Here is a 23,279-nt window from a genome sequence, read left to right as displayed (position 1 = left end):
CACATCTGAGGGTGGTGCACCCAAAACCTCTCTCAGGCTTCTAGACTCCATTCAGAAGAGGGCAATTTGGTTAATTAATGACTCATCTCTTACTAAGTCCCTCCACTCTGTCTCATTTACGATTTGTTTCTGCTGTATACCTTTTCTATAGGTACTTCCATGGACACTGTTCTTCTGAAATAGCATCTATAATTCCTCTTTCCTCTTCCAAACCAGTCTGAATTCATGGTACAACCCGTCAGCATCCATTTACTGTCCAACTTCACACCCACAGAACTGACTGTTCTTTTTCATATATCTATTTAACTTCAATTTTTTTGGAACAACCTTCCTTCACACATCTCTTGAAAATTACAATCTACAGAAATTTAAGTCTAATGTCAACAGATATCTTGTCTTCTCAACCTTCAACATACAATACTAAATTCTATAGGTTCTAATATCTTTTGTTTGGGGTTTTCTTTAAAAACAAACCCGCTGGATTTAGAGGAAATCTTATAGATTGGAAATGTGCAAATAGCTCTCCCATTCACAATGGATGGGGGGGGGATAAAAGAGTGAAGTGAGCAATATGGGAAATTAAATTACAGGCACTCCCTGGCTTATGTAAGTTTTTGCTGGCCGGTGCAAACTGAAAAAAATATGGAAACGTATTTTGCATCTGTATGGATAAATGGAAGTATTGTGAAAATATCATAATGTGAACCCAATAACACATTGTTTTGTTTGGTAATCATTCCAAGACCTAGGAAGCTAAATTTTCGCTATATAACTAAGCTAGTTATCTCTCTAAAAGGTCATTTTTATAACGGAAATTGGGCAACACTTTGATCGTTATCATATGTTCCGTTATAAGAATCAATTTTGAATGCCTTTGTGATATTTTTCTAAAACATATTTCTGGAAGTCAACTATCATAAAACAATAAAAACAATTTGCACTTTCCAGTTTATTGGGCTTTTCTGTTAGTGAAATCTATTATAAACGGGTAGTAAACTCGATCTTATTGCATTTGCGATAATTCCAATAACTGGAATTCTGTGGGTTTTTATGTTATGGTATTATGGTGAAATGGGTTCCCCTTCACTGAAATCTTCAATCATGTAAAAAACGTAAATAAATTTTCAGAATCTTCTCTTCATTCCTATTTACTTATTACAATGGTGAAGGGATCAACGGAAAGTACAAGTGCTGGCAGTACCAGGAAATGAAACAAAATTGATTTAGAAATGAAGATGATTAATTAAGAAGTACAAAGCAGGACAAAGTTTGTCATCTATTCCACAGAATTAAGTCTCGCTTCTTTTGTGATCACAAAACAGCGTTCAGGTGCTATATCGAAGATGGAAAAGTTATTAATAATATGGATGGAAAACCAGAAGCAAGTGCCCCTAAGTCCAAAGGCCATTATTCAAGCTAATGCAAGAAGTATTTTTGAAGATATTATGGATAAGTATAGTGAACCCCAAGCCAAGTTCGTGGCAAGCAACGGGTGGTTTAATAGGTTCTCGCATCGCGTTGGTTTCCAAAACGTTAAAGTATGCAGTGATGTCGCCAGTGCCGATCCTGCAGCTGCAGAGAAATTTTGTGATGTGTTGGAAAAAACCCCTTCTTCTAAATCTCCACAGCCCTCAACTTCTGCAGAGGTGTGCTTATCAGCTGGAGAGTTAATTCTGGCAACGATGCTCGAAAGGTAAAACTTTCTGGCATTATGTCTGTCTCCTCTCTCTTTTTGTAATTTTATAATTTTGAAATTTTTGTAATTTTGTATACACTTTTGTAATTTTTCCTATGCATGAAATAAAAAATGATTAAATAATTCTATTTACATGTTCATCGAACATTTCTTTTTTGCTTCAATCAAATTCAGCGCACATAGTTGCGAGTGCTGCATAAGCATTTAGGGAAATTCCGACTTACGTAGATTTCTGTGGAATGCAACCCTTACATAAGTCGGGGAGTGGCTGTATATGGAAATCACAGCATTGAGTTGTGAGGGAAAAATCTTGTCTGATCAATCTGGTTAGCCACAATGATGCAAAAATAAAGGAACAATGAAAAAATAATTATTCAGAATAATTTTGAAGATTTCAGCAAAGCTTTTGATACTCTTCCACAGGAAAGACTGCTGAAGAAACTGGAGCAGTGTGGCTTTATCCACAGCAGAAGCTGCTGCTGTGGATAAAGTGATGGTTGCATGTCAGAAAACTGGTTTTTAATGGGCATTGGACTAATGTTATTAGTGGAGTCCTTCTGGGTTCACTGCTGGACCCCTTACTGTTCTTGATATATTTTTAACATTATTGATGAAAGCATATCAAGTTTTTAACATAATGTTTTTAACATTAACCACTCTGGCTACATACTGAAGATATGTAGCCAGAGTGGTTAATGTCAGGAATCAGGACATGCTACTCCAACAAGGGCCTCCGTAGCCGAGTGGGAGTGCAGTAGCACACACTCTTTGAGTAGACCAGGGTTCAAGACCCTGACTGCTGAATACGGTCGATCTGCCAACCCGCACTGGACCAGCATGGCAGATTATGGTCCATTTCCCTCAGCATGAATTGTTGAGGAGGCTTCCATCCTGCAGTGGGTTGATAATGGCTGCACTTTGCTTTTTTTTTTTACTCCAACAAGAATTATAGGAGTTAGACAGATGGGCTGAGAATTGACAACTGAGATATAACATTGATAAAGGTATAGGGAGAGAGCAGTAATCTCAAATTAACATATCAGTTAGGTGTTATGACACTCATAGCAGTGGAGCACAAAAAAGACCTAAGGTAACTGTAGGCTGACATGAAGTTCTCTGAACAATGCAGACAAGCTGCTAGGAGTCAGAGGATTCTGTCAATAATATACAACAAATTTTATCGGCAGGAACAAGAAAGTGATTATCCTGCTGTATAATGCAATGATTAGGCTGTATCTTGAGTACTGTATACAGGTCTGGAGGCCTCATTTCTGAAAGAATGTGGATCAGTTGGAATTGGTAGCCAGAAAAGCAACAAGGTTAGTCAGGGACACAAAAAAGGACTTCAGTTCTGCAAATTGCAGCATCTAGAAATGGGTACTTGCAGTGATACCTGACTGAGGTGTTTAAGGTTTTGTGTGAATTCAGTAAACAGTATGATGACATCCTTACCCTTTCTCAGATGATACACATGATGGGGCATAAATTTAAATTAAAAAAAAAAAAAAAAAAAAAAGAAGAGATGGTTGCAAGAATTTGCTTTCAGCAAGAGTAACTGTTGAAATAAACTTTTATTTGGTGTTGGTGTAAGTGGGTAGTTTGAATAAATTTCAGGAAGGATTAGAGAAATTATTAGAAAAGATGGACAGATGGTGCAGTTTTTTTTTTAGGCAGATGCTATATAAGCTTGCTTCCTTGCATCACATCTCTACTCCTATGATATTGAATAACTTCCTATAAGATCTATAACTGTAATGTTTAATCTAATTTTATTTACAGGTGATATACCAGAAGACTGGAAAAGTGGAATAATAGTAAAAAGTAAAGTGCAGCCATTATCAACCCACTGCAGGATGGAAGCCTCCTCAACAATTCATGCTGAGGGAAACGGACCATAATCTGCCACGCTGGTCCAGTGCGGGTTGGCAGATCGACCGTATTCAGCGGTCAGGGGCTTGAACCCCGGTCTACTCAAAGAGCGTGTGCTACTGCACTCCCGCTCCTAACCACTCGGCTACGGAGGCCTTATTACGGAGGAATAGTAGTACCTATACACAAAAAAGGAGATAAAGAAAATTGTCAGAATTATACACCCATTACCCTTTTAAACCATATATATAAAATATAAGGATCTTACAAAATAGGATACTTAAAACATATGAAGAAACAATAGGGAAAGAGCAAACAGGATTTAGAAAAGACAGATCAACAATAGACCAAATATTCACACTAAACATCATTGCAGAAAAATATTGGAATAAGAAGGAACCTCTTTATCTATGCTTCATCGATTTCAAGCAGGCATTTGACTCTGTAAACGGAGAAAATTTAATGAAGCAACTACAAAAAATCCCACTTGATCATGAAATAATCATGTTTGTAAACAATTTCTACAAAAATACAAGAGGCAATAGTAAAATTCAACAACCTTAAAACAGAGAAATTTGAAATAGAGAACGGAGTCATGCAGGGATGTCTTTTATCTCCATATCTATTTAATATCTACCTAGAAGAACTAATGAAATCAATTGAAGAAAAAAGAGGCACAACAATAAATGGAAAAAATATAAACCACATAAAATGCAGATGATATTGTGATTTTAACAGAAACTAAAGAACAACTAAAAGAAATATTAACAAACATTGATAAAGCAAGCAACAGTTATGGAATTAATATTAATATAAATAAAACTAAAGTAATGCAAATCAGAAAAAACAGCAGACATAAACATCCAAAATCAACAAATAGAACAAGTACAAAAATTTGTAATACCTGGGCTCTCTAATAACCGGAAACCTAAGTAATATTGACCAAATTAATCACAGACTGAACATCGGATGGACAAACATGAACAAACGCAAAAACATATGGAAGAGCAATAAAATCTCAAATAGTCTAAAAATTAAACTATATGAAACTGTCATCATACCCACAGCAACTTATGGATCAGAGAATTGGAGAATAAATAAGAAAGAAAGGCAAAAAATAATGGCGTTTGAAATGAGATGCCTAAGGAAAATCAATAAAACAAACAGGAGAGAACAAACTAATGAACAATTAAGGAGAGATCTAAATTTTGAACACAGAATAATAGAGCAAATCTACGAAAAACAACTTCAGTGGTTTGGACATGTGAACCGGATGAAACAACACAGGCTGCCTAATGTAGTACTGACAGGAAGAATTGGAGATAAGAGACCACCAGGAAGACCCAAAAGAGAATGGCTCCAATGCTTGAAGGAAAATACAGGCTTTTAGAGTTATCAACAAATGATGCAAGATTCAATAGATTGACAACAATAGAGGACGATATCTAAATAGGGACTCAACCCGTGCCAAATGGAAGAGTAGAATGATGATGAACTGTGATCGTGTTTGGTGGTTTCGGGCTTCATGAATCATCATAGTGCACTGAATCCATATGATCCTACATGTTGTGTGGGTTGAAACCTGAAAACGTATGGGGAAAAACCTGGCCCCCTCCTCTCCTCTCTCTCTCCTCAGCTGAAATCAGCTGAGTACAGCTCTGATTTGGAAGTCTTTCAAGAATTCCTCTAGTCTTCAATGGATTTGAATCCAATCCTCTCCAAACAAGGGGGGGGGGGTACTATCCATAATCAAGGTTTTACTATCCATAATAACAATTCTATGCATCAACTTTTTTTAGGTCTCTCATTTCATTCAGTAGTAGCATTAGTGTTATAATGACTAAATGATGCATGGAAGCAGACTTTTTGCTTCTATGCCAAAAAAAAAAAAAAAAAAAAAAAGGAAAGATTTTCTATCATTCACACCTTCCCGTTGTCAAAAAGGGGTTCATCCAATTTCACTTTGAATAAACTTTGGAAAGTACTTGTCTTGACCACTGTGGCAGGCAGTTCATTCTAATGATCTACAACATACTGCCCAAAAGTAAACTTTTTAGTGATTTCCTTATATACCTCTACCAGCTTCCCCCCCCACCCAAATTGTCTATATGTCAAGCTTTGTGGTTCACACCTTCTACGCTGTCCTTACATCAATTAGAACCTGTTACCAATTTGATTACCTTAATTTGCTACTCTGCTAAAGATCAGCATGCTATAATCAACATAACATATAATTATAAAGTTGCTTTTCCAAGTAACTACCTACACACTAGTGGAAAAATTGACTCACGAACTTTAACTCATGAAAAATACTTTAATTTTCAGAAATTCAGGGTAGTTTTATTTAAGATAATGATGGGAGAGATGAAAAAAATATATAAAAAAATAAATACCTCATAAGCCAGAATTGCTGAATATATAGTTACACTATTTCGTATATATGTCATAACTTGAACCTTCATATCTGCTGCTCTTTTCATTTCACTCTCTACATGGAGTAAGGATTTGTCTGAAAGGACAGTTACCATTTCAGCTACTGAAAAAGAAAAAAAAAAAAAAAAAAAAAAAATGCAGCACATACATAAAAATTACTAAAAGCTATAGATGATTGTAAATATCAGGTATAATTCATTTTCAATAAATTTCTATTAATTATATCACCAAATTTTAAGTGAAACAGATGCTAAACTGGAAACATTCAATATTGAAGCAATAAATATAACAAATGTCAAATTACAGGAATTATTAACTGGTTTAAGAAGAATTTTAAAAAAACTTTAAACAAGTATGAGTGAAAAAATACATTTAAAATAGAAATAAATGCAAAAGAAAAATCAGGAAATTTGAAAAGCAATCCTAAAATTTATCATTTAAATTTATCAATTACATACTAATGGAATGTGGTGTTCTTAAGTGTAGGGCTTTACAAATGTTTGGCATCATAAAAGTCAGTATAATACTTAGTTTTTATATTTTATTTAAATTTGGATGACCTCTTCACAATGTTTGCAAATCCTAGCTGCAACAGATAACTTCATACCTTTCTTAAAAGTAATTTCTAATAGAGAATTCTAATAAAAATTCCTGAATCTTTAAAAGAGAAATTGGAGCATAAATTTTTCTTGAAAGACAGTGAGTTGCTGCTGGATAGACAGTAGTCTAGCACTTGCCACTGCAAAGATAAGTGGGTAAGTAATCAAATCAGATTCCAGAGGGCACTGGTACTGAAACTGTAATGTGTGTTATTAAACCAGTACATTGTTCATTTGACTCACGTAATGAATGTCTTGAATTATTGAATGGAATGAATTATTGGTCACTTCTTTAGTAGCAGAATCAATTGGTAAAGAATTTATTCTATTTTAAGAAACAGGAAATAAGGAATGGTACAATTTAAAAGCATACATACATACATACACAATTCTTTTCCAGCTTCTAAATAGAAAAATTTGCATGCATCCACACTGAACAGTAGTATAACGATAAATGTAATTGTCACTAGATTGTAATCTCTGGTAGAAAGTCTTTTTATGTGCGTTTCTACACTTATTTCCTCCTCTTCTTACCTGCCTAGTCTTAATAAAAAAAATTAATGTTTGTTACCCTTTGTTTTTAAGTAATCCCAATATGACAGAACCTATAATAATCTAGAATGCTATGTAAGTGCAGGATTGAGAAAATATTCCTTGATGTCGACTTTCCTTGTAGATTGTTATTTTTAAGGTACATGTAAAATCTTCAACATTCATGGATTATTTATTTTATTTATTTTTTATTATTATTTTTTATGAAATCCCAAAAATCCCAGTATTAGAATCAATAGATAGTACTGTGTATGAGTTGAGGGCTGAAAAAACAGAAGATACTTGTTAACATTAGTATTAGCAAATGATGCAAGAAAGCAAGGTTATACAGCATCAGCAAAAAAAAAAAAAAAAAAAACCACTTCCCATTTCACCTATTCGTTCCCTTCAATAGTTTGTCTAGTTCTTCCTTGAGTTTAAGCTATCAACTTCCAACAACAGATGGAAGTTTGTTCCAGCAATCAACTGCCCACAGGTTAAACACAAACTTCTGCACATCTATTCTGCAGTAGTCCTACCTCAGTTTGAATTTGTGTCTCCTCATGTGTACAGTCTAAGCAAGAGGAAGAATCCCATCAGCATTGAGCTAACACTGAAATTGGATTACATGTGGTTAGTCTCTAGATTCTGCAATTTGCATAAATGAAACCCTTTTTTTGTAAGAGCACCCCTTTGTTCCCCTCAATAATCTTGTTGCCCTTTTCTACACTTGTACTAGCAGCTCTACATCATTCCTAAAATGAGGTCTCCAGACCTGTATACATTACTCAAGTGTGGCTTGACCACTGCCTTATATAATGGGATAATCAGCTCCTTATCACTACTAACAAAATTTCTGTATATCATTGACAAAACACCACGAACTGCCCTGGCAGCATATCTGCATTACTCAGAGAACTTCACATCTGACTGCACAGTTACTTCCAGGTCTTTTTAATTTTCCACTATCCTGAGTGTAGTACCACACACAGTGTGGTACTACACTCAGGATACTCTGGGATAAATTCTGCCCATATGCAGTACTTTGCATTTGTCAATGTTTAATGTCAATTGCCATTTCTCAGCTCATCTACCTAATTTTTCTAGATCCTGTTGCAGTAGCATACCACCCTGCCAACTGTTGTATCATCTGCAAACTTGGGCATTAAACCTGATATTCCTTCATCAATATCGTTGATAAATATAGAAAAACAATGTGCGCAACAGCAAACCCTGGGAAATGTCTCTAATAACATTAGTCCACAAAGAGAAGTGTCCACTGATCACCACTCTGTCTTCTCCAACTCAACCATCCTTTTATCCATAGTAGCATTGATTAACCTATTTAAATAGATTAAATAAATGTAGTGAATCAACACATCAGACCCTAAATCTGACAAAAATTCTGTCAACTTACAATATATGAAAGCACATCCTATTCCTTTTTATGCTTGTTTGTTATTTGGTTTTTAGGAGCATTAGCAACTAAGGCTATATTGCTCCGGGGATATGTGGTGGTCATTCCCTGACCTTTTCGCATCCTCCGTATTTGGTGGTGACGGGCTCGAACCCCGGTCTAATCAAGAAGCGTGTGCTGCGCACCTGCTGCTCCTTCCCACCTGGCTACGGAGGTGCCCCTTTCTTATGCAACTACGAAAGAATCTATTGTTGATTTACAAGATATTAACTTTGAAAAGCATAGTGGTGTTTTATTAGATCAAGATATGAAATTATATTAAATATTAAAAGTAAATATTAGATATTAAAAGTAACAATTTATTTTCAAGGAGGAGAATATTTCTCTTTGATTACATTTAAACTGTTTATTGGAGAACAAAAACTTGAACACAAATTAATAGAAGTAAACAACGAAAAGACAACTTGCCCTTAATGCCACACTGCTCCAATTTGAACAGCAGTCTTTTACATGCAACTGTATGAAAAGCTTTCCTGAAATCCAAGCATATGATATAAAAATTTTTTTTTTGCATCCAGTTCCTTTGTTACTACATCATAGTATCCAATCAAATTTGTCAGGCAAGATTTTCCCTTAACAAACCAATCCTGTGTCTGAAGTATAACTGTAGTATTGTCTTGATGCACCTGCATTTCTTCTTTAACCAGTGACACCATTATTTTCCTTGGAACAGAAGTTAAACTAACAGGTGTGTAATAACTTGTGTCGCCCTTTGATCTCCCTTTTTGAATTGGGGATAAATTTGCACATTTCAGTCCACGAGGATCTCGCCTGAATTCAATGATGCTCTAGTAATTATAGCTAAGGCTTTGCTTACCTCCTTTGCTGCCTCTCTTAATATATTTGGATAGATCCCATCCACCCCAGGTGTTTTCCTTATGTTGAACTTCAAGAATTTCTCTTCCACTTTCCTCTCAGTTATTACAAAATCATTTAGTTATTTCTTAGAGTTTGATAAACTTTTGACATCCCCTTCCCTAAAGAATTCCTCATGCGTGAATATAGATGCAAAATACCCATTCAGTTTGTCAGCAACTTGAGCAGGATCATCAACAGTTGCACCATCGATATCAAGTGGACAAATCTGATTCAAACCCTTCCTTCTAGTGTTTACATAAATAAAGAAGTCTTTGCTGTTTTTTGCATCCTTCGCCAAAGACTTCTCATTATCTACCTTTGCTTGCCTAACCTCCTTTGTGACTTGATATACTATTTTATATCTACAATTCTTCTGTGTTAATTGGTATTCATCCCATGCATTTTTCTTCTCTGCCACAAGTATTATCATTCATCTGGCAACAACAGATATCAGGCAACAACTCAGCGTTCTTGTGGGCTTATATGAGAGCTTGAAGGACAGGGTGGATGCCCTCGAAGAAACTAAATTGAGGGGCCCATCAAGCTCTCAGCTGCCCACATCAACGCCAGAGCTTGCACTTGGGCATCGCGTGACACAGAGGCAACCCACAAGGCAGAATGCGCTGGTCCCAAAGGAACTAGTAGTTGTTGGTGACTCTATTGTCAGGGAAACGGGGAACATGCTTTGTAAAAAGGATAGGTGGAACAGGACCAGGGTATGTCTGCCAGGGGCAAAGGTTGATGATGTGGTAGAGAGAATATCATCTTTTAAGGGCACAAAAGGTGATATAGTTGTACACGTTGGCACTAATAATATTAAGAGTAGGAGACCGGGAATTACTTAACAAGTACAGGTCACTGTTGAACAAAAGCCGAGAATTAGGGTTGAATTTGAAAGTGTCTGCAATTCTGCCCAGACACGATAGGAGGGAGTATATGATGAGAGCCTTGTCGATCAATTCGGCCCTGGAAAGATTGTGCAAGGCTCAAGGGGTAGAATTTTTTTCAGCCTGGACTGTACTTGTTAAGAGGAGAGATTGCTTCTACAGGGATGGGATACACTTAAATAGAAAGGGTGCAAGAATATTTGCTGATGCTATCGAGGCAGTGTTAGGTGGGTCGGAAAACTGCTAGCTTGGGGGGAGACAAAGACCAATAGATTGACAGTAGCCACTAGCAGAGGTGAAAGAGATTCTTGCACTGCTTCTATTAGAATGAGCAGAAGCCTGAAAAACAAGATGCATTTTTTTTTTTTTTTTTTGATTTGGTAGTTGTTGGCGCATCGGCTTCTGTGGCCATATTGCACCTCCCAAGGTTTTTGCAGTACTTTGATCCAAGCCCGAGGCGGGAATCGAACCCGCGACCTTTGGGTTGCCGGGCAGGTACTTTACCCACTCGGCTAGCCCGGTCGGCACAAGATGCATGATATTTCAGAGACTGCTGGGAGCCAACCCAAGTAAGCACATGGGTTGTGTTAGGATAGCTACGAATAGAAACAGGTGCAGGTATACTTGCGTGTACACCAATGCTAGGAGTTTAGTAAATAAATTTGATGAATTTGAGGTATTGCTCAAAACATCAAAGGCAGATATTGTTGGGATATCAGAGACGTGGTGTCACACAGATATAAGGGATGCAGAACTGCAATTTGGGGAGTACAACATCTACAGAAAGGATAGACAGGATAGGAAGGGGGGAGGGGTTATGCTATTAGTTAAGAAACACATAAAAACCAAGGAAGTGAAGCCAGTCGACATCGCTGGACAGTGCAGTGTTGAGTCAGTTTGGTGTGACATAAGCATTGGGAGATCAAAATTGAGAGTAGGAGTGTGCTATAGGCCTAATGACTCTGATGAGTATAATAAGAAACTGTACAGGGAAATAGAGTGGGCCAGTAAATCAGAGAGTCTTATAATGGGAGATTTTAATTTCTCAGATATTGACTGGAATTTGGGGGCTGGTCACTCACACACTAGCAGGGCTTTTGTGGATTTATTGGATGATTGTTTTCTACGTCAGCATGTTTGGGAGGCAACTAGAGGGAGTAATACTCTTGATTTGATTATCAGCAGTGATTCTTCATGCATTAAGAATCTGCAGATAAATGAACCACTAGGTGGCAGTGATCACAGTGTGCTGAAGTGGGATTTACTCAAAGAGGTAACTACCATTAGGGGTAAAGGGAAGGGTTATTGTTTCCGTAAAGGCGACTACGATGGACTGAGACAGTATTTAAATTCTATACAGTGGGACCAACTGATGATGTTACCAACAGCAAATTCAAAATGGGAAGCATTCAAAGAACTTATCTTGGAAGCTACTAGGCTTTACATACCAACTAAGAAATATTGTTCAAGGTTTAGGCCAAAATGGATTTTGGATGTCAGATGAACTAATGAGGCATATGGCAGAGAAGAAAAATGCATGGGATACTTACAAATTAACACATGACACAGAAGCCTATGATAGATACAAGTTGATATGCAACCAAGTTACAAAGGAGGTTTGGCAGGCGAAGGCAGATTACTAGAAATCCTTGGCAAGGGATGCAAAGAAAAACAGCAAAGAGTTCTTTACTTATGTAAACTCTAGAAGGAAGGGGATGAATCAGATTGGTCCACTTGATATTGATGGGTCAACTGTTGATGATCCTGCTCAGATAGCTAACAAACAATGAATATTTTGCATTGACATTCACACATGAGGAGTTATTTAGTGAGGGGAATGCCAGAGGTGTATTCAACTCTAGCAGTAAGCTACAGAATCTTGAAATAACTGGGAGTAAAGTGGAGGAGAAACTGTTGAAGATAAACACAAGAAAGGCACCCGGGGTGGATGGGATCTATCCAGTTATATTAAAGAAGGCAGCAAAGGAAGTAAGCAAACCCTTAGCCATAATTATGAGAGCCTCCTTGGACTCAGGGGAGGTACCCATAGACTGGAAATGTGCAAATGTGACCCCAATTCACAAAGGAGGATCAAAGGCTGACACAAGTAATTATAGACCTGTGAGCTTAACGTCTGTTCCAGGAAAATTAATGGAGGCACTGGTTAAAGAAGCACTGCAGGATCATTTAGACAAGACTTCAGTTATAGCCCTGACACAGCATGGTTTTGTTAAGGGGAAGTCTTGCCTGACCAATTTGATTGGATACTATGATGCAGTCACAAAAGAACTGGATGCAGGGAATAGCTTTGATATTATATACTTGGATCTTAGAAAGGCTTTTGATACTGTTGCACATGGAAGACTGCTACACAAATTGGAGCAGTGTGACATTGGAGGCAAATTGCTGCTATGGATAAAGGGGTGGTCGAGGGGGAGAAGACAGAGAGTGGTAATCAATGGACACTGCTCATTGTGGACTAATGTTATTAGTGGAGTCCCTCAGGGCTCAGTGTTGGGTCCATTATTGTTTTCTGTATTTATAAATGATATTGATGATGGTATATCAAGCTTAATGTCCAAGTTTGCAGACGATACAAAGGTTGGCAGGGTTGTCAAGGACACTACTGACACTATGCTGCTGCAACAGGATCTGGAAAGGTTGAGCAGATGGGCTGAGAGGTGGCAAATGAAGTTTAACATTGACAAATGTAAAGTACTACACATGGGAAACAGCAACCCCAGAGCAACGTATCAACTCTGTGGTACTACACTGACAGTGGTAGAGAATGAAAGGGACTTGGGGGTGGTTGTGCAGGCAGATATGAAGTTCTCTGAGCAGTGCAGATGGGCTGCAAGAGTAGCTCATGGAGTATTGTCAATGATATACAGGAATTTTTCCAGCAGGGTAAGGAGGTGATTATTCCCTTGTATAAGGCAATGGTCAGGCCACACCTAGAGTACTGTATACAGGTCTGAGGCCTCATTTCAAGAAGGATGTAGAGCTGCTGGAACGAGTGCAAAGAAGGGCAACAAGATTAGTGAATGGAACAAAGGGGTGCTCTTACGAAGAAAGGCTTAAGTTTTGCAAATTACAGTGTCTGGAGACTAGGCACCAGCGAGGTGATCTGATAGAGGTGTATAAAGCCTTGAATGGTTTGAGCGTGCTCAATGCTGATGGGATTCTTCCTCTAGCTCAGAATAATCACCTGAGAGGGCATAAATTCAAATTGAGGAAAGACAGATGTAGGATAGATGTGCGGAAATTTGCCTTTAGCCAGCGGGTGGTTGGTTGGTGGAACAGACTTCCATCCCTTGTAGTGGAGGTTGATAGCCTAAATAAGTTTAAGGCTCAGCTGGACAGGTATTTTGAACGAACAGAGGGGTGAAGTGGAAGTGGGTTTTTTTTTTTTTTTTTTGGCTGATGCTGCATAAGCTTGCTTTCTTGCATCAAATGCCTCTACTAATGCTAATGCTAATCTGACATCCATTTAGGCCTATACCTTGAGGAATATTTCTTAGTCGGTATGAAAAGTCTAGTAGCTTCTTTGACTAAGTCCTTGAATGCTTCCCATTTAGAATTTTCTGATGGTAACATCATCAGTTTGTCCCACCATATAGAATTTAAAAACTGTCTGAGACAACTGCAGTCACCTTTACAAAAGCCCTTCCCTTTACCCTTGATGGTAATTACATCTTTAAATAAATCCCAAATCAAAGCAAACATTAAGGAAAGCAAAGATGGAACTACTCTTGAAGAGAATTACAAATTACACTGTGCAAAGATGTTATTCAAAGGTGAGAAAGAGGTATCACTAGCTATACATTTTGGTGACCTGCTACACTTAAACTAATCATTTGTGATATACATACATGCCTTACTAGTTAATTTGGTTTTTTGTCATACGGTTCAGTTACCAACTTGGTATATACGCATGTTTGGTATATACATGTATTTGCAATTTCCTTTCACAGTAAGCATCCTAAATCTCAGATATCGAGACACTGGATTGATATATGCTTTTCTTTGACGGACACATTAACATGTGTCTATCAAAGAAAGCTAACAATCATCAGAGCAGTACTTGTGTGCACTTCTTATACAAACTGATGAGATAAAGCTAAAAGTTAATCTGAAAAAGACAAAAGTATTTTTATACAGCAGTGTCAGCTTTTCAAGCTGTGAGGCTCTCGCAGTGATTTGATTTGCCTCATTGCTACTACAAATAAATAACACTTTCCCCAAAGAGAAATATGATCTAAGAAAGATGAAAAAATTAAATTATGGTAAGTTTTTTCCAAGCTATGATACGTAAGGTTGTATGTAACAAAATAATGATTTCAGGAAACCAACTGAAACTCAATAGAGCCATAATGGGTACGAAGTTATCCACATGTTGGACAAGATTTTGCAGCTCCAGCGAACACTAAGTTTTTAATTATATTTAGCCATTTATTGACTTAATTGCAGTGGTGGCTTGTGAATCTGATGTATGGGGGTGCTGCTTCTTAAATTGCCTTGGTTGTAAGACATAGGATGGTAATAATAATAATAATAATAAGCAAGTTAAAAATACTACAAAACATTAACTTGACAATTACCATTAACATACTTGAGTAATCTCGAAATTTTATTTAAAAATAAAATCCATTCTTCGGTTTTTATTTGTTGAAAATAGATTAATAACTTTTTCATTAAAGTTTGGTGCACTGTCATATCTGCACTGCTCGCTCCGCAGTTCCTTTGACTCGTTTTATCACATCTAAAATTGTGTATTGGCAACCTGCCTACTAAGCATTGACTCAACCACTGGGGCCTAAATGTGGAACCACATAGCACACAGTTCCACCTACGGTTAAACTTCAAAGTTGAAAACGGTCTCATGTTTTTATTTGTTTATTATTGAAATGATTATTGGAAATAGAGGATGAGTATACTCTGAGGTTCATTTGTAAATCTTGTTGGGGGGGGGGGATCTGTAGTTTCACTAATATTGAGTCTTGGAATTTTTTTTTTTTTCCTGCTTAAATGAAGCAAACAAAAAATAAATTAACATAAATAGGAGTATATATCCAATGCTGGAATGGATCGAAATTTCATTCCAATCAAAGCATTCCAGTTGTTAAATGTAACATTCCAATAGTAAGCATTGCAGTTGTTAAATGTAACATAAAAAATAACTTTAAAAAAAAAAATAATGTTCAAACACATTCATACTTAATTAGTGAGTCTGAATGAACATTGGAATCAAAACGAAGTGCAGCATGTGTGGTTTCATGCATTGGATAAATGTTTTATAATTTTTGTTGCTAAACAGAAGCATGCCAGTTGTTAGTATTTTCTGAATATACAATACCTTTAGTTTAACTTTTTCTTATAGGCTGTATTTTGTGCAGTTCAAACAAAAGATTGACATGTTGCTTAATAAAAATTTATATACATCCAAGTTGCATAATAATTATGTGTAAGTGATTAAACATCCCTTAAAAAAAAAAAAAAAACTGCCTTCTTTTGAGAGATTTTGTTCTTTCCAAGCATTTATTTTTTTTATAATTTCGTACAAAGAAATAGAGTCAGATGCATTTTGTATATCATTTTAATTGGCTCTTCCCTCCAATTTTGCTTGTTCTCATGTTTTGGTACATCAGGCTGAAAATAACCTAACACTTAGCCATTGCAATCCATCTTGCATTAAAAAAAATAGGTTAATAAATAATGTATCAGTGTAACCAATTGAAACTGGTGTTCAAAATACATGTATGCTATAAAATATGCTTTTCTAATTATGCAAAAAAATGTTGAATTTATATATTTTATTTCTACTTCTATACAATGTATTTTAAACTTTTGATATAAAACTTTTGATTTTAATAGAAAATAGAATATTTGGATGTAAATGTTTGTAAGGGAAATTGCAGAAAATAAAATGCTCTGGTTTTATTGCAACTAAAGCAATTTTATATATAAAATTTTATATAAAAAATAAATTATTTTTTCTCTGTCTTACAAAGTGAACAGTCACCACTCTGGTTTTTTATCAAAAACTAATTCAGACATATTTCAGTGATTTACTTATTTGTCAAGGATTTGAATAGGCTTCCATCCTGCAGTGGGTTGGTAATGGCTGTAGTTTTTTTTTTTTTTTTTTTAATACCTCATGGGGCCACCGTTTGCCCGTATACGTTTTAGCATGGACTCTGTAAGGTGTTGCAGGGTGTCCTGTAGTAGTGTTACCCATCCATTACACAATGTGTCCGGTAAAGCCTGCATATTGTCAGGTGGATGGTCGTAGCATCGAATGTCCTTTTCCACTCGGTTCCAAACATGCTCAATTTGGTTGAGATCGGCTGAGTTTGGCAGCCATGAAAGTTCGGATAAATTCATTGTCATGTTCCTGAAACCAGTTAGCAACCTATTGGACCTTGTGGCATGTCACGTTGTTCATAGATGCCGGAGTTTTCTGGATATCATCATGAAACTGTGTATTTTGTCTGTGATGATAGAAAGGTAGGCGTACCCATCGACCCATTAATTAACGGTAATCAGAGGATCCAGAGCATGAGACATAAACAGTCCCCAAACCGTAACAAGGCAACGTTTTCTTATGACTACTTCCTCCAGTCATAAGAAAATGTTTCCTTGGCATGCAGTGTCACTAGGAGTATCAGTGTACAATAGTTTATGATCTGGCCAGAGAGCTGGATATCAGTCATGGTTCTTTCTGTCTACATCATTATTCATGACAGGTTGCAGTACAGGTTTTCACAAAGTGGATTATCAAGTGTTTCAGTGATGAAGTTGTGATTTCAGTGCCTAATGTGATATGTAGAGAAAGGAAATGACTTGGATCTTATGTGCCTATGGATGAGACATGGTACAGATAAGTTTAACTAGAGAGAAAGCTACACTGCATGAATTGGAAACATCAGTATATCACTATATGAGACGAAATTCGACTTTTAGGAAACATTGGAATGGTTATGCTCATGCTGTTCTTCAACTCACAGGGATTTCTGCTGTGCCATTTCATGTATAGAGGTCAAACAGTCAGATCACAGAATTACACACGAATGTTCAGAATTTGTGTGCAATGCCCCATCAAAAACAAGAGGCCTCGACTTAGCAGTTTGTCATAAGCGGTTCCCTGACAAAAGCCCACACAAAAATTCCACACAGAAAAAATCCCAGTCATAAATGCTCACAAGAAAAATGCCCACACAGAAAATTGCCCGCACAGAAAAATACTCACATAGAAAAATGCTCCCACGGAAGAATGCTCATATTATTTTTAGTTTACAAAAAACAAATTATTTCATATTTCAAAATGCAACAAAATGCTGAATTTATATATTTTATTTCTACTTCTATACAATGTATTTTAAACTTTTGATTTTAATAGAAAATAGAATATTTGGATGTAAATGTTTGTAAGGGAAATTGTAGGAAATAAAACGCTCTGGTTTTATTGGAACTAAAGCAATTTTATATGTAAAATTTTATATAAAAAATTAATTATTTTTTCTGTCTTACAAATTGAACAGTCAACACTGGTTTTTTATCAACAAACAACTAATTCAGACATATTTCAGTGATTTATTTTTTTGTCAAGGATTTGAATAGACTTTTCATTACTGTAAGTTAGCCAATCTCTGCAAGTATTTCAGTTTGTCTTCTACCTGCTCATATTGATATCGATGGGTCAACTTCATGCAACAGCGGCAACCCCCAAGGCAGAATGCGCTGGTCCCAAAGGAACTAGTTGTTGTAGGTGACTATTGTCAGGGAAACGGGGAACATATTGTGCAGAAAGGATAGATGGAACAGGACAAGGGTATGTCTGCCAGGGGCAAAGGTTCATGATGTCGTAGGGCAGATATCATCCTTTAAGCGCACAGAGGGTGATATTGTTGTACACGTTGGCACTAATGATATTTAGAGTAGGAGACCGGCAGAAATACTTAACATACAAGACAATACTGAAAAAAAGCTGTGAGTTGAGGGTTGAATTTAAAAGTGTCTGCAATTCTGCCCAGACACGATAGGAGGGAGTATATGATAAGAGCCTTGTCGATCAATTCGGCCCTGGAAGGATTGTGCAAGGCTCAAGGGGTAGAATTTTTCTCAGTCTGGTCTGTGCTTGTTTTAACAGGAGAGACTGCTTCTACAGGGATGGGATACACTTAAATAGAACGGATGCAAGAATATTTGCTGATGTTAACGAGGTAGAGTTAGGTGGGATACACGGACTAATCTATTAGTCCGTGTATCCCCCAAACTGCTAGCTTGGGGGGGGGATACACGGACTAATAGATTAACAGTAGCCGCTGGCAGAGGTAAAAATGATTCTTGCCCTACTTCTATTGAAATGCAGTTGAGCAACAAGCCTGGAAAGCAAGGCAATGGGAATTTCCAGGACTGCTGGGAGTCATAGTGGAACAAGTAATACATGGGCTGTGTTAGGGTAACTAAGAGTAGAAACAGGTGCATGTATACTTGCATATACACCAATGCTAGGAGTATAGTTAATAAATTCGATGAGCTTGAAGTGCTAGTCAAAACATCAAAGGCAGATAATGTTGGGATATCAGAGACATGGTGTCACATAGAAAAGCAGTGTAGAACTGGAATTTGGGGAGTACAATGTGTGCAGAACTGGAATTTGGGGAGTACAACGTGTACAGAAAGGATAGACAGGGCAGGAAGGGAGAAGGGGTTATGCTGTTAGTTAAGAAACACATAAAATCTAAGGAAGTGCATCCAATTGATGTGAGTGGACAAAGCAATGTTGAGTCCGTTTGGTGTGACATAATCACTGGGAAAGTTTTTGTTTTGTTTTAGTTAGTTGTCGCATCGGCTTCTATGGCCATAACGTACCTCCCAAGATTTTTGCAGTACTTTGATCCAAGCCCGAGGCAGGATTCGAACCCGCGACCTTTGGGTTGCCAGGCAGGCACTTTACACACCCGGCTAGCCCGGTCGGCACACTGGGAAAGTAAAAATGAGAGTAGGTGTGTGTGTTATAGGCCTAATGAATCTGATGAGTATAATGAGCAATTCTGCAGAGAAATAGAGTGGGCCAGTAAATTAGAGTGTCTTATAATGGGGGATTTTAATTTCCAGGATATTGACTGAAATTTCTGGGTTGGTCACTCACACACCAGCAAGGCTTTTGTGGATTTATTGTATGATTGGTTTCTACAGCAGCATGTTCGGGAGGCAACTAGATGGAGTAATACTCTTGATCTGATTATCAGTAGTGCTTCTTCATGCATCAAGAATCTGCAGATTAAAGAACCACTAGGTGGCAGTGATCACAGTGTGCTGAAGTAGGATTTACTCAAAGAGGTAACTAACATCAAAGGTAAAGGGAAGGGTTTTTGCTTTCGTAAAGATGACTACGGTGGTCTGAGACAGTATTTAAATTCTATACGGTGGGACAAATTCAAAATGGGAAGAATTAAAAGAATTAATCTTGGAAGCTACTAGGCTTTTCATGCCAACAAAGAAATATTGTTAAAGATTTAGGCCTAAATGGATGTCAGATGAACTAATTAGACATGTGACAGAGAAGAAAAATGCATCGAATACATATAAATTAACATGTGAAACAGAAGCCTATGATAGATATAAGCTGGTCTGTAAGCAAGTTACAAAGGAGGTTTGGCAGGCGAAGGCAGATTACGAGAAATCTTTGGCAAAGGATGCAAAGAAAAACAGCAAAGAGTTCTTTACTTATGTAAACTCTAGAAGGAAGGGAATGAATCAGATTGGTCCACTTGATATCAATGGTTCAACTGTTGATGATCCTGCTCAGGTAGCTAACAAACTAAATGAATATTTTGCATCGACATTCCCACATGAGGAGTTATTAAGGGAGGGTGATGCCAGAGGTGTATTCAACTCTGGCAGTAAGCTAGATAATCTTGTAATAAAAGAGAGTAAAGTGGAGGAGAAATTGTTGAAGATAAACACAAGAAAGGCACCTGGGGTGGATGGAATGTATCCAGTTATATTAAAGGAGGTGGCAAAGGAAGTAAGTAAACCCTTAGCTATAATTATGACAGCTTCCCTGGACTCAGGGGAGGTACCCATCGACTGGAGATGTGCAAATATGACCCCAATCCACAAAGGAGGATCAAAGGGAGACACAGGTAATTACAGACCTGTGATTTTAACTTCTGTTCCAGGGAAATTAATGGAGGCACTAGTTAAAGAAGCATTGCAGGATCATCTAGATGACTTCAGTTATAGCTCAGACACAGCATGGGTTTGTTAAGGGGAAGTCTTGTATGACTAATTTGATTGGATACTATGATGTAGTCACAAAGGAACTGGATGCAAAGAATAACTTTAATATCATATACTGTATTTGGATCTTAGAAAAGCCTTTTATACTGTTGCACATGAAGACTGCTGCACAAATTGGAGCAGTGTGGCATTGGAGGCAAATTGCTGCTATGGTTGAGTGGGAGAAAACAGTGAGTGGTAATCAATGGACACTGCTCATCGTGGACTAATGTTATTAGTGGAGTCCCTCAGGGTTCAGTGTTAGGTCCATTCTTTTCTGTATTTATAAATGATGTTGATGGTATATCATGCTTAATGTACAAGTCTGCAGACGATACGAAGGTTGGCAGGGTTGTTAATGACAGTACACTGCTGCAACAGGATCTAGAAAAGTTGAGCAGATGGGCTGAGAGGTGGCAAATGAAGTTTAACATTGACAAATGTAAAGTACTACATGTGGGAAGCAGTAACCCCAGAGTAATGTATCAACTCTGTGGTACCACACTGACAATGGTAGAGAATGAAAAGGAACTGGGGGTAATTGTTCAAGCAGATATGAAGTTTTCTGAGCAGTGCAGACAGTCTGCAAGAGTAGCTCATGGAGTATTGTCAATGATATACAGGAATTTTTCTAGCAGGGATAAGGATGTGATTATCCCCTTGTATAAGGCAATGGTCAGGCCACACCTTGAGTACTGTATACAGGTCTGGAGGCCTCATTTCAAGAAGGATGTAAAGCTGTTGGAACGAGTACAGAGAAGGGCAACAAGATTAGTGAATGGAACAAAGGGTTGCTCTTATGAAGAAAGGTTTAAATTTTGAAATTAGTGTCTGGAGACTAGGCAACTGTGAGGTGATCTGATTGAGTTGTATAAAGCCTTCGATGGTTTGAGCATGCTCAATGTGGATGGGATTCTTCCTCTTGCCCAGAATAATCGCCTGAGAGGGCATAAATTCAAATTGAGGAAAGACGGTTGTAGGATAGATGTGCGGAAGTTTGCCTTTAGCCAGCGGGCGGTTAATTGCTGAAACAAACTTCCATCTGTTGTTGTAGAAGTTGATAGCTTAAATAGGTTCAAGGCAGAACTTGACAAACATTTGGAGCGAGGGGATGGGTGAAATAAGGGTTTTTTTTTTTTGGCTGATGCTATATAAGCTTGCTTTCTTACATTGTGTGTCTTTGCTAATGCTAAAAGACAAGGCATGCTGCAATCATTGTAATAAAATGTTGAGCTGCATAGTATCATCTACGAGCAATCTCCATAATCATCTGAAAGCAGTTCATAAAATAATAATAGACAAGAAAACAGAAACGACTGACAAGCAAGAAACACCTAGATCCTCCTCCTGCCCACAAAAACAAGCAATATTTTTAATTTTGTAAAAAGGAGCAGTTTAGAAGAAATTATAGCAAAACTTGCTGCAATGGATGGATTGTCCATTAATGGCATTACAACAAGCTCGTTCATACGAGAGTTTGCAACAACGGGGATATTCATTATGAAAAAAAAAAAAAAAAAACGAGTAATGGATCTCATTCATACGTTTTATGATAATGCCAAACGTGAAACTATATGAATTGGATTGTATTAAGAAGAATGGGAAAACGTTTTCTATAATGTTAGATGAGTGGACTAGCAAAAAAGTCGCAGATATTTGAATATCAACGTACACCATTTTGCGGAAGATTTTAATTTGGGCTTAGTTTCAATAGCTAGTTCTTGCGATGCTAAGAAAACATTAGAATTAGTTTCTGAGAGGCTACAGATTTTTAACTTGGATCTAGCAACTGACATAGTTGCAGTGACATATGATGGTGCCGTTGTTATGACAAAATTTGGCCAATTATCACCTATAATTAATCATCTATGTTATTCACACACCATACACTTAGCAGTTATGATATGTTATATAAAAATAAAGAAATTGCTGAAACCGATGTATATGTTACAAGTGAGGAATCGGAAGATGACTATTAGCATTAGCAGAGGCATATGACGCAAGAAAGCAAGCTTATGCAGCATCAGCCAAAAAAAAAAAAAAAAATCACTTCCATTTCACCCCCTCCATTCGTTCGAAATACCTGTCCTTAAATTTATTTAGGACATCAACTTCCACAACAAAGGATGGAAGTCTGTTCCACCAACCAACTATCCACTGGCTAAAGGCAGATTTCCGCACATCTGTCCTACAGCTGTCTTTCCTCAATCTGAATTTATACCCTCTCAGGTGATTATTCTGGGCAAGAGGAAGAATCCCATCGTCATTGAGCATGCTCAAACCATACAGGGCTTTATACACCTCTATCAGATCACTTTGTAACTTTGTTACAGATCAGCTTATATCTATCATAGGCTTCTGTGTCACATGTTAATTTGTATGTATCCCATGCATTTTTCTTCTCTGCCATATGTCTCATTAGTTCATCTGACATCTATTTAGGCCTAAACCTTGAACAATATTTCTTAGTTGGTATGTAAAGCCTAGTAACTTCCAAGATAAGTTCTTTGAATGCTTCCCATTTTGAATTTGCTGTTGGTAACATAATCAGTTGGTCCCACTGTATAGAATTTAAATACTGTCTCAGACCATCGTAGTCACCTTTATGAAAACAAAAACCCTCCCCTTTACCCCTGATGGTA

The 23,279-nt window shown here is 37.2% G+C and overlaps 1 protein-coding gene across 1 annotated transcript in view; it reads right to left on the bottom strand.

The window, feature by feature from the left end:
• LOC150082019 (uncharacterized) overlaps positions 1-23,279 on the bottom strand; it is a 115,644-nt gene that overhangs the window by 70,528 nt on the left and 21,837 nt on the right. The window contains exon 2 of the mRNA XM_090379068.1: positions 5,959-6,101. Within this exon, the coding sequence (XP_090235194.1) occupies positions 5,959-6,101 (143 nt within the window). The remainder of the gene's footprint in view (positions 1-5,958; positions 6,102-23,279) is intronic.

This window comes from Mastigoproctus giganteus, chromosome 8 (assembly GCF_048544385.1).
Source record: "Mastigoproctus giganteus isolate SK-2022 chromosome 8, ASM4854438v1, whole genome shotgun sequence".
Lineage (NCBI taxonomy): Eukaryota > Metazoa > Arthropoda > Arachnida > Uropygi > Thelyphonidae > Mastigoproctus > Mastigoproctus giganteus.
This window is presented reverse-complemented; position numbering and strand designations above follow the sequence as displayed.